At 38.6% G+C, this 12,423-nt stretch overlaps 1 protein-coding gene across 1 annotated transcript in view; it reads right to left on the reverse strand.

Moving 5' to 3' along the window:
* LOC107758456 (NADH dehydrogenase [ubiquinone] iron-sulfur protein 3, mitochondrial-like) overlaps window positions 1–7,972 on the reverse strand; it is an 8,320-nt gene extending 348 nt beyond the window's left edge. Inside the window, exons 1-11 of the mRNA XM_016576187.1 lie at window positions 7,678–7,972; window positions 7,472–7,552; window positions 7,179–7,370; window positions 6,338–6,445; window positions 2,381–2,561; window positions 1,910–1,966; window positions 1,725–1,822; window positions 1,457–1,606; window positions 1,131–1,256; window positions 702–821; window positions 1–159 (exon numbers count right to left, since the gene is read on the reverse strand). Coding sequence (XP_016431673.1) covers window positions 1–159; window positions 702–821; window positions 1,131–1,256; window positions 1,457–1,606; window positions 1,725–1,822; window positions 1,910–1,966; window positions 2,381–2,561; window positions 6,338–6,445; window positions 7,179–7,370; window positions 7,472–7,552; window positions 7,678–7,824 — 1,419 coding nt within the window. The 5' untranslated portion in view covers window positions 7,825–7,972. The remainder of the gene's footprint in view (window positions 160–701; window positions 822–1,130; window positions 1,257–1,456; window positions 1,607–1,724; window positions 1,823–1,909; window positions 1,967–2,380; window positions 2,562–6,337; window positions 6,446–7,178; window positions 7,371–7,471; window positions 7,553–7,677) is intronic.
* Window positions 7,973–12,423: the final 4,451 nt, after the last annotated feature.

Genomic DNA, 12,423 nt, shown 5'->3' on the forward strand with positions numbered 1-12,423 from the left:
CTTTGCTGGTTTATCCCCAGACTCCAGCTTAGGTGCGTCTTTAGGCTCGCGGTATGCGGGGAACGCTTCCCACGGACTGTTCAAGTCAAACTTACGGAACTCCTGGGCCAGCTCAACAGGTTCAGCCACAACCCGCTTCACTTCATCATCATAACGTACCTGACAAAGGAGAAGAAAAATATTCAGCATTAATGAATCCACACCCAGCTTAAAATTAAAAATGCATAATTGCTCTGTACCTTGGAACACACACTACTATTTTATAATAATTTTGAAAGAAGTCTCTCATGTTCATCAAGGCTGCATTTATTTGATCAAAAATACAGTACACAGTAATATTGTGAAATATTATTACAACTTAAAAACAACTGTTTCCTATTTTAATATATTTTCAAATGTCATTTATTTCTGTGATGGCAAGGCTGAATTTTCAGCAGCCATGACTCCAGTTTTCAGTGTCTCATGATCCTTTAGAAATCTTATATGCTGATTCAGTGCTCAAGAAACATTTCTTATTCTCATCAATATTGAAAATAGCTGTCCGGTTTAATATTTTTGTGGAAACCATGATACATTTTTTACAGGATTTTTTGATGAATAGCAAAACAACAGCATTTATAGTGTCACAACAAAAACATTTCTGAGAGACAGAGAGACAGCATTCAGTAAACAGTAACGGAGTTCATATTCAGCGTATTTACCTCAACGTATCCAGACAAAGGAAAGTCTTTTCTGAATGGATGACCTTCAAATCCATAATCTGTCAAGATGCGTCTCAGATCTGGATGGTTTGCGAAGAAAACTCCAAACATGTCCCAAATCTGTAATGAAATATAATTTCAGAATTAAACAATACTACCTTTAAAATTTGACGAAACAGACCTAACATCTGCATGCATCTACAGCTATGCTGCATGATCTCATGGACCATTGACAAGACATTCACAGTCATTCGCAGTCTGCAGTGTGTCATAGCAGGTGGGAAGTAGCTCAGGGGCTCCACTGCATGAGCACTGCAGCTTGTGTCTAAGTATACTGTAGACAAAACAGACATCTATTTTTGTAATCTGTAAAATGCAAAGCTCAAAACTTGTTCATGAAACTTCAGCTGATTACAATAAGGCACATACCTCTCTCTCATACCAGTCAGCTGCCTGGTGCACAGGCACAGAGGAGTCAAGAGGACTCAGCTCATCAGTGTAGGTCTTCACTCGGATACGAGAATTATAGCGCAGGGACAGCAGATTATACACAATCTGAAAAGGAAATAATTTGATCATCAATCCTTTGCAGAACAGTTTCAGAAACGTTTGATTCAGTTAAATGGATGAGTATTTCTCATGCTAATAACTTCTCCCATCCAGACTACCAAAGTATGCACCTTTGAATGTTATTTTTACATGAATATATTGAAAAAATAATAATGAAAAGTAAAATAAAATAAATAAATAAACACCTCGAAGCGGTACTGCCTTGTAGGGACATCCACGGCTGTCAGGTCAGTCATGTTGTGGAACTGAGCGTTTGTGTGATCCTTCAAGAAGGTGAGAACAGGTATAATCCCTTCTGGGTGGATCATTAGCTCCAGCTCATTAAAGCAGGTCACCTAGAATTTAAACAAACCGCTGTAAATGAGAGAACCATTTTTGAGGAACTGCAGAGTGTATCTTCAATATGTATCACTAATCGGTCATCTGTAAATGATAAATATAAGAATAACTGACCTGAACTTGTTGCACATATTTGGGGAGAATCTCTGCAATATATTCTCCAAACTCTGAAAGCTGAGTGTGTGTGACTGGATCCTTGGGCCTTACAGTAGCTAATGCAAAAAGACATTTAATCATGAAACATCAACACCCCGCCCCGTTAACAACAATGACAAACCCAATTCCCCAAATCTACTCACGTCTGGTTTCAGTTGTCGTTGTTCTTGTCTGGACAATCGCAGCGCTCTGTCTAGCAACTATGAGAGAGATTGAGAGAAATTAATGCAGCACAATATAGTGCTGATATTATGACAGGTTCAGATCAAGACATCAAAATGAATCAAATTAGTAGCTTGTGTCCGACAAATTCCAAATTAATGACATTCCTGCAATTTTGCAAAAATCCTTCTCCCTAGAAGCGCGATGTGTTCATTTCAAGCATAAGAGAAGCATGATTGGCATAATTGAGATTATAGCTGTAAATCAGTCGACACTGTCATTGGCGTTCATTGTATTTCTACTGCCTGTTAGAGCAAGAGGAAAGGTCAATAGCGAAGAAAAAAAGCCTAACCATAGAAGAGCGGGTTGTGGATCCTGCACAGTGCTAATAATGGTGATTACGTAAATAATTAGTTACGAAGAGGTCAGTGCTGCTCTTGCTTATTTCTTACCGTTTAGACTTCTTCCAAAACCGTTGCGGACAAATCTAACCAAGGAGGCCGCCATCTTTACTCCCTCTCCGCGTCCTTCCTCGCGGCCGGGATCCGCTGATGCTGACGGTGCGGGTGCGTTTCGCAGTGCGCTGCTGCCATCTTCAGGCGGCACAGTCGAGCCCTTTAAACCCTGTACAGCCTGACATTTGAAATAATAGTCGCAAATCAATTTTTAAATCAGTTAAATTGCCCTTAAGACAAAATATAAAAGAATGCTATTAAAAAGTTTGCATATGTGTTTTATGCTTTGTTTCATATTTGATACATCAGGCTTTTATGGCTCATATAACAAGATATACTGAGAATTTAGAGATCACAAAAATACACATCAGAGGCCACAACTGAGCAAAATTAGGCAATTTGATGCAGTTGTTAAGTAAGTAAGTCCGAAATTCTGATTGTAGTGTAAATCAATGAGATTTTGAATAAAAGGCCTTTTACTTACTAATAACGTATGAACTATCAATCCATCAATCAGAGGGCAGAAAGCATGTAATAGATTAGAATGTATACAACAGGTGTTTGAGCAAAATTTTGATCATGTTGATAATTTAGAGCCACTAGAATTCATGTATCAAATATGGAACGGTACACCTTCCAGGGTTAAAACACTGACCCTGTATATTTCACTAAAAAAAGACCATCACCTACCGTTGTTTGTCATCCTATTTATTAAAATGTATTGCAAATGGTCTCTCTCCGTTTCATTATAGTATTTAATCATAGAAAATGAATTAAATGCATTGGCTCTTTTAAGCTGCCAAGACAGGATTTCCTTACAATTACAAAATATCATGACCTTATAGATAACATGCACAAAGAAACAAAACACCAATTGCCAGATGCAGCCTTTTTAACAACTCCTAATACAAAGGAGCCAGTTAGAAGTTCAGATTTAAAAAAAAAAAAAGTGAAATTTGTAAATTCACTCAGGGTTCCCACTCTTTTTCAGTGATAATTTTCCAGGATTTGAGGACTTGTCCAGGACATTTTTAATTTAATTATGGCGACAATAAAAGATAAGGATCATGCCCTAAAGCAATATATTCGTCTCTACAGAAGTCATACATTTTATGGCCATGACTTAACTTAAAAAATCAGCTCTTTAATATAAGCTCTTAATTAAACATTACAACAAATGATTTTCAGAACCAATTTCAGCACCATAGCAAAAAAAAAAAAGTATTTAATTATTTTATTAAACAATTTGAAAATGAAAATAAATCAAATCAATTCATTATTAATGCTAATAATAATATAAAAGAAAATACTATTTTAAAATACTGGCATGTATCCTTCAAATATTTTTAAATTAAGTATTGCTTTAAAAGGGTCAAGTGAAAAATGAGTGGATTCTGACTAGAAACACCTCTGATTGGCCATTGCATATCACTGTTCACGGAAAGCGATATAAATATTTACGGAAGCGTTGGAAAGCAGCAGCCTATCAGCGAGTACTGAATTGAGTCTGTATTACTGATTTATGTAATATATATTATAGATCAGTGGTCTTTACTTGGTACTACCAGTGCTTCAGAAAGGCTGGCATTAGCCTATTATAATAATTAATATATTAATTTTTTTCAGTATCAACTTAACAGAAGTAGCCCACTTTTGACAATAATCAAAATTATTAGTTAACAAGTTACTGAATCACTGAAATACTTCTCTTAAAGTTCCCCACTGGATAAAGTTGGGAAACACATCAATGCTGAGGCTGCGTTTACACTAGTGCGTTTTCATCAGTCGATGCACCAATCTTGCTTGATTTTTTTTTGCATGGTGATTTTACAAGCAAATGGGCCGATTCCGATTTGTTAATTTTTATTTTATTTTTTAAAGCAAGAGATAAGATAGAATTAAAATATGACTACATGAACAAGATGATAGGCCTACTATCTGTAGCCATTTAAAATTAGAGGCAACCACTGCATTTTAATCATAATCCAAACAAAGATGCTGCATGCATGAGCAGTTTCCGTTAATTTAAATTAGATTAACTTTCACTTTTAACTTTTTTAGATCAATGTAATTTCAAAATCTGAAGACAGAATGGTGAAGACAGAAAACAGAATGGTCTGACTTTAGCTTTGAAATTATGCTACATAAAACACACCTGCACAAAACAAAATCAGCTGACGGACTGAATGAGACGTAGATTCACTCTCTGACAGCAGGTGGCGCTTATGAAACAGCGGCGATACAGCGTTTCCATATTTACCACGGTAAACAAAGCAGGGCAGTGCTTATAAACACTACTTTAATATTCTTCATTATATGAAGGTAAGATGAAAAGAAAATACCATCTAAACTTTTCTAAAGACAGTCAGTTCCCCTCAGAGATACACTCATATAAACCCCAATTCAATATTAAGGATTTTCTTCCAATATTTCGCTCATCGTGAACAGTGAGCTGCTCTGTCTGCTAAGTTACAGTATTTTCCCCTCTTTGTGTTCTTCTTCAGTGGCCTTTGTTAACGTCCCGTTTACAGACTTCCTAATATTTCCACACAAATTACATTTTGGAAAATGCTTGCAACACAGTTTGTATGCAAGTCCGGAACAGAGGTCAGCTGAAATAAGACAAAAAAATCCGGTTGCCGATCGTGCGTTTGGAGCAAAAACAGGCCGCTGTTGCACCGAATTATGTGACCATATTAGGCGCCGTATTGAGCATATCCAACCTACTCCTAAACCCAATCCTAATCCTAAACCTACCCTCACTGCAACACCTACTACAGTCACAGAATTCGGTTTAACACCTGTTCCGAGTTATGGCCGTAAAGAAAATACCATCTAAACTTTTCTAAAGACAGTCAGTTCCCCCCAGAGATACACTCATATAAACCCCAATTCAATATTAAGGATTTTCTTCCAATATTTTGCTCATCGTGAACAGTGAGCTGCTCTGTCTGCTAAGTTACAGTATTTTCCCCTCTTTGTGTTCTTCTTCAGTGGCCTTTGTTAACGTCCCGTTTACAGACTTCCTAATATTTCCACACAAATTACATTTTGGAAAATGCTTGCAACACAGTTTGTATGCAAGTCCGGAACAGAGGTCAGCTGAAATAAGACAAAAAAATCCGGTTGCCGATCGTGCGTTTGGAGCAAAAACAGGCCGCTGTTGCACCGAATTATGTGACCATATTAGGCGCCGTATTGAGCATATCCAACCTACTCCTAAACCCAATCCTAATCCTAAACCTACCCTCACTGCAACACCTACTACAGTCACAGAATTCGGTTTAACACCTGTTCCGAGTTATGGCCGTTCGTTTTCTACTACTAACATTAAAATTGTCTCGGGCCAGTGGTAAACTGTGCGTTCTTGGCCAAAGGAAAACATTTTCCAGGACATTTGACATTTTCCATGTGTTTTCCAGGACTGGAAAAGTAGCCATCAATTTTCCAGGATTTCCAGGACGCATGGAAACCCTGTCACCGTCTAAAACGGTTGTGGCTAGAAGGGATACAGCTACAGCCGGAAGTTAACAGTAAATTAAATTAGTCCGGAGTCCTGCAGAGTTTAGCTCCAACCTTAATCAAACACACCTGAACCAGCTAATCAAGGTCTTACTAGGTATACTTCCAGACAGATGTGTTGAGACAAGTTGGAGCTAAACTCTGCAGGACACTGGCCCTCCAGGACCGAGTTTGGTGACCCCTGGTCTAAAACATCTGAGGTAATAGAAATAACAACAATATTGTTTTATTCACAACGTAATCCAGATGGATGTTATTATAGCTTTAAGTCTGCTTTTATGTACAGTACACTAATTCTTAAAAGAATATATAGAAAAATATGCACTCTAACAAGGAAAAACAACTTATTACGGCTCTACAATATATCAGATTTAGCATTATTGTCAGCATTTGTACACTGTGTATCTTCTAGCTGGACTCTGAACCACACACTTGCTTGAAGTACTCCTGCAGAATCTCCAACTGGGCTGAGCGGATCAGCACATGAGGCCGGACTGAGGCCAGCATCTTACAGGCCTCCTCTGGACTCCAACAGTGTAGCTGTGAAAGGAAAACAAGCATTTAACACACGGCTGTAACCACTATAGACACTGAGAACGAGGATATCTCCCTTCAATAATTATATAGGGACAAACCCTCCCCCTCAATATTTGATATTCTTAAGCTGCTTTGCTGCACTCCTTTACCAACAAGAATTTTTTGTTGTTAGGATGACAAAAAGTTTCAAAGTTACATTTTTAGTCTGGTCTGATCTAACAGCACTCATTAAAGTTTTAATGTTGACTGAGTGTGAGGTAAGACGTACGTAGCTAAACATTTAATATTAACGTTTTACAATAGAAATGTAAAAACTTGCAGTAATATGCATTAATACAAACTACTTGACTTAATTTAATTATTAAATTCCCTTAAATAAGGACAAAAAGGAACAAATTCATATAAAGAATATACTGTACGTCTCTCAGTGGAATTGTGCATGGTTTATTCTTAAAAAAGTAGAAGTGAAGCTTAGGTATATAAGTCCCTTTGAATTCTGCATATGTGGGTTTTATGTAGTGAAGTGATCAGCATCACATGAATTGACCTATCTAATTTTTTTCCTCCAAAATTTTCCACCAACAATATTAAGAGACAAAAGATTATAAATACTCAATGAAAAAAAGTACAAAAAAATATGCAATCACACAATGACAAATATCGTTCACAGTGGTGGCCTATGACATAGAGCTGCTGACTTTGTTATTGTTCATGGTGTATGCAGACTCACACCCACCCTGATGAGGTATGCGGCTGCAATAGTTGCACTGCGTGAGCGGCCAGCCTTGCAGTGAATATAGACACTGGTGCCTTGCTCTCGATGTTTCAAGGCGAAGTCCACACCCTTGTGAACGTGCTCTAGGCTGGGAATACCTGTAAGGTCCACCGTGCTGAGTCTGATCTGGTCAACGCCAACAGCTTGCCAGTCCTGTTATATAACCAACAGGAAAAAAGCACCCTTAGTTGTACATTGACATATGTGATTATGGTTGGTAATGATCGAGTGACAGAGCTGGCAGATGCACTTACCTCAGCTGAATTGCAGAAATATTTTGTCTCATATTCTTCATTCATAGTAATAACTCCTCTGACTTTCTCATTTTGGACCAACTAAAGCCAAACGAGACAAGAGGCGTTAGGAGAGTCCTGAAACAGGACTGGAATTTGATACTGTGGTATTTTATAAATATGGTAGGATCATTATAATTATCATAAATACTGTAAATGACAAATACCTCCTCTGTCATTGACCTGAAAGGAAGAGCACCAAGAATGACAGTAGGATCCACGCGATTATACCAATGCCTGGAAGTGATCTTTTCCATGACAACATTGTAAGCGAGTGTGGGATAAAATAAAACCCTTGCTAGAACACTCGACATCGTTCCTTGTGTAAACGAACGACACGTACAACTTCAAACGCTTCACAGGAGTTTCATTCTCACTCCTCTTCATAATCACTGCACATAAAAGAGCTTTTTCTTCGACGCATGTTACAGATCCTCAACATTGCCATTTTCTTCTTCTTCCGTTTTTTGGCGTGTTACATCCTGTGTGCATATCGCCACCTACTTTTGCTGTAATGCAGTCATGGTTTATTTATTATCAATTTATTCCTTGTTTTTGCTTTTCCTGTTCTTACACGCGTATATACACAAATATTCCTACTTAAATAATTATTCGATGCTCCATCCCATTCCTTCTCCCCAGGCTCCACCTGGCGCTGCGTGTTCAGCTCCTCCAGACTAAATCCGTGCATTGCCATCTTCTGTTTTGGAGGTTAATTTGCTGGACACCGATTGGGAAAGGGAATAAATTCACCGAACCAAGAACGCCTTTAGCCACTGACCAGATGCCATTGATACTGAAGAGGCACATTGTGTGAGGAGGAGGAGGAGACATAAAGTCATGGCCTACATTTGTAAGAGTCTCGTGTCATTTTGCAGTTTATCGTGCACTTGTGTTAATGTTTATGAATGAACATCAATGAATCCATAATGTACACTTACCCAAATACTACAATGCAGCATAAAAGAGGCAATAATGAACACTGGCAGTATGTTCAATAAAAAATGCAATGTCTTTGAATTTACGTGTTCAAACACGTGCACAGTAACATTCCAGTAGAATGCAAACCTCTTTTTTTAGGATAAAGCCAGGATATGGACATCAGTTGTACAATTTTGTGCATGTAAACGTGGTTAATGTCCTTATTACAGTGTGTTTGTGTTTCCTTATGATTGTGAATGCATTTATATAGTACCGTATTGGCCCGAATATAAGACGACCCTGATTATAAGACGACCCCCCCTTTTTCCAGATGTACCTTTTGGAAAAAGGCTTTTTAAAAACCATTACCAAACCCATAATAATATCAACACAACTGAACAGACATTAAAAGTAGACTTCACATTAACCAGTCTGTCAAATACACACATTTGATGTTTATCTCCATATCACACAGGCAGACCGCTTGGGCTTTTATTGACTTGAACGACCACGTGAGAGGAACGCACATCTCTGCCTAAGGGGGAACGCATTCTAACCAATTGCTTTTAACTATTGTTTTAAGTATTTATATACGAATTTATCATAAAAGACAAATATAAATTGTTATTATAGACGTGTCTATCAACGTTTTGACACCAAACGTACATATTTATTCAATCCATTTCGACAGAGGCTCCACCCCACTCCCCTTTTAATAAATGTGATGGTGCATGCAGGAAAGACAGCCATTTTGCACCGTCCCTCTTCCACCCAGAATGTAGGTTGTCGTGGGAAGACGTAATCAAAGAAAACTACTAACTCTCAAATCCCACTACACAATCATTCCCCTGTGTCAGCACACCATACCTACTCAGTTACCTCCGTTTACAAAAGGGGGCATCGAGGGTAAGTGTTGATTGTTGATGGTTGTAGCTGCGCGAGCTAACTGGTGGTTGTTTACGGTCGCTAGCACGCGCTAACATGCGTCATTATGTAGCGCAGATCGACCACCGCGCGCCCACGGGGCTCATGTCGCGTATAGATACGGTTTGACCAGTAGTACATGCACAGCTGCGTCGAGAGTTCTCGAATCTTGTGTAACTTCGGCGCGCTGTTCGAGCTGTTCTGCTAAGTTAGCATCACTGAGAAGTGTAACGATGCAAAGCAATTAAATAGATGCAGGTGACGAGCAGGACTCGGAGAGGTCGCTCCCTGTGTTGCACACGCGGTCTTTACATCGCATGCATTTTCACTGCGATCGCTCTCGAAACTAGAGGTCCTGTTGGAAAACGCATGGTCACTCCCTGGCTAAATGAACACGTATATGATCGCAGCAAACGTGTTAGTATAGTAGTAGTGTTAAGTTTTTAGCATAGAGGGCCTTTCATGTTCCCCATTTGTAAAAGGCTCCTTATGCAAGTAAAATGCAACTTTGTGGCTTAATCTCATATCCATCAAAAGGGAGGAATCGATCCCAGCAAAAGTTCTCCGAGCACTAGCAGCGAATGGAAATGTCTCTTCCTGATAGAGCTTTTACTTTCTTGTTTCAACGCTAACGTGCTAATAAAATATCAGTACACCATACATAACTGCTCCTGAGGCCATCGCATTCAGTGTCAGTGTTCGTCTAGCTTAGTTTGCAAGTGCTCGTATAGCTGCTTGTTTCCACTAAGTCTGTCAATAAAATGTGTTATAAGTTAAATGTGGTGAGAAATGTTAGTCTCTGGCCTTCTGCTTTGAGCACCAGAGGCCTGTTGAACAGAAAGCTGCTGCTGTTCAGGACTGTCACGTGAACTATCACTATCATTTGATAAGAGCTTCATAATGGACGATTGTGCTTCTACTTCCTAGCCAAAACCTTTGTATAGGTATAATGCATAAAGCTCTCTGAAAATGACTTGAGGAATCCATAAAGTTGCATTATATTGACAGGACTAGTTGGTGCTGAATGCAATGGTAATCTAATGTGGACTGTGTTCTGTTGGGAATTCTTTATCATGTTAGCAGTGTTGCGACCTTCAGTTGTAGTTTGGTATAGAAATAACGAGTTATGTCTAGAATGGGAGCCTTGTGGGTAAAAGATTTTCAGAAAAAAGACAACATAGGTTGATAATATGCTATTGAATAAGAACTCTGCCGTGAAGAGCAAGAAGGCCCATTTTGCTTGACGTGATTGCTTGCAGTGTTAATTTTGACAGGCATTTTTGATTTAGTCTTAGTCTTTATCTTGAGATGAAAACGCTTAATAGTCTGTCACATTTTAGTCATTTGAGTCTTTCATAGTTTTAGTCGATGAAATGTCATTGCATTTTTGTCAACTTTTAGTCATTACTTTTAGTCAAACTTTCATATAATATATAATTTATAATTTTTGAAAAAAGCAGAATAAGACAAATACGAAAGAGATACAAATTAAACTAATTTTTCAGATACAGTATCAGCGAGATTCCGCCTATCCCGTCTTCACTAACTTTAAGTTAATCGACAACGAATTGTGACTCCCGGAAAAAACGGGACGTCTGGTCACCTTATCCCTATCCCTTCGGGTGCTGAGGCCATTGTTTCAGATCGCTAGTTCGCATTTTGGTGGCCTATCCATCCACTGCGGCTGCCATACTGAGACTAGATATGCAAACAAGAAAAAATGTCCGTTAACGAATATTTTTCGTCATCGTCTTCGTTGACTAAATTAACACTGATTGCTTGTAATGGGCTCTTTGGTGTATTTGTGTACTTGTGCTGTGTTTGATAATGAACTTTGTTTTTTAACCTTGTTGACATTGTTAGGTGAGGTTAAAGGGATATTTTATCCTGATTTCCCACAACTATGTATTGACACCTTTAAGCATACACGTACCCATTCAGAAGAAACGCCCAAAATTGTGAGAATAAAGTGAAAATGTTGCACTGAAGGTTTATATTATCTTAATGTATACAGAGGGGCAATATATGCCTGTATTGTGCTTTTGTATTACATTAGACTTCATTAGATAAAGCCAGTTGTAACTGACCTGTTCAGGCCTTATCTGACATTGGCAGGATGTACAGCATTGACTCTCTTGTAAGATCTGTCCGTCTCTGTGGCTTGATTGTAAAGGGAAAAACCCAACTCTAATAGAGCCAGTATAAATAATACACGAAGACAGCAAATTAGCCCCTGTGTCTTTCTAAGCATGGTAACGGAGGTAAAGGACAGCAAGTCCACAAATACTGGGAATCAACACAGATGTTCATTGATAAAATGCCAGTCTAACCGTACGGCTGTTCTTTCTACAGATTGACGGGAGCAACACTTCAGAAAAGCAAGGCCACAGAGAGGGTAAGTGTTTCTAACTTTTGTGTTAGGATGTCTTACAGTGGACTATTTGTTAAGCAAGATGTCACAATGTTGTGTGTGAATTTGGGAAAGGTAGGTATTCATATTCCAAATGACTGGCGCTCAGAACTTGTTTTGACTAGAATCATCAGACAGCGTGCTCAAAGCCAACAGATTAGTTTGAGAGGTCGCAAATGAGTTGATTTTCAGTCCTTATGAAGCCTGGCCGCATGCCTGATGAGAACTTCATTGTGTAAAAAAAAAACACCATACTGGTTCTTTAACTTCGGTTTCTATTCACGTCTCTGTCAAAGAAATTAACAGTTGTGGCCTGTGTTCCTCAGACTATTTGGACATTCGGTGCTTGTAGTTCCTAGAGTATTGAACTTTTAATAAGAGCCACAAGCGTCATATCTGTAAACTCTTATACTACAATGCTGCTAGTGTTTGGATAATTAGTGTCAGTTTATGTCTGCTTGTAATAAAGTATTAGTCACACATGTGGAGGGTTAGGGGTGTAACGGTGCACGTATTTGTACTGAAAAATTTCGGTACAGGTCTTTCGGTTCGGTACGCAAACACAGCGTTGGTTTAACCACTGCATGAGTGGAACTTAATTGGAAACTTCCACTTTTATATATTGTTACTTTTGATAAGAAACAAAGTCTCATCTTTC

Source organism: Sinocyclocheilus rhinocerous, unplaced genomic scaffold, assembly GCF_001515625.1.
Source record: "Sinocyclocheilus rhinocerous isolate Xijiao unplaced genomic scaffold, SAMN03320098_v1.1 scaffold1255, whole genome shotgun sequence".
NCBI lineage: Eukaryota > Metazoa > Chordata > Actinopteri > Cypriniformes > Cyprinidae > Sinocyclocheilus > Sinocyclocheilus rhinocerous.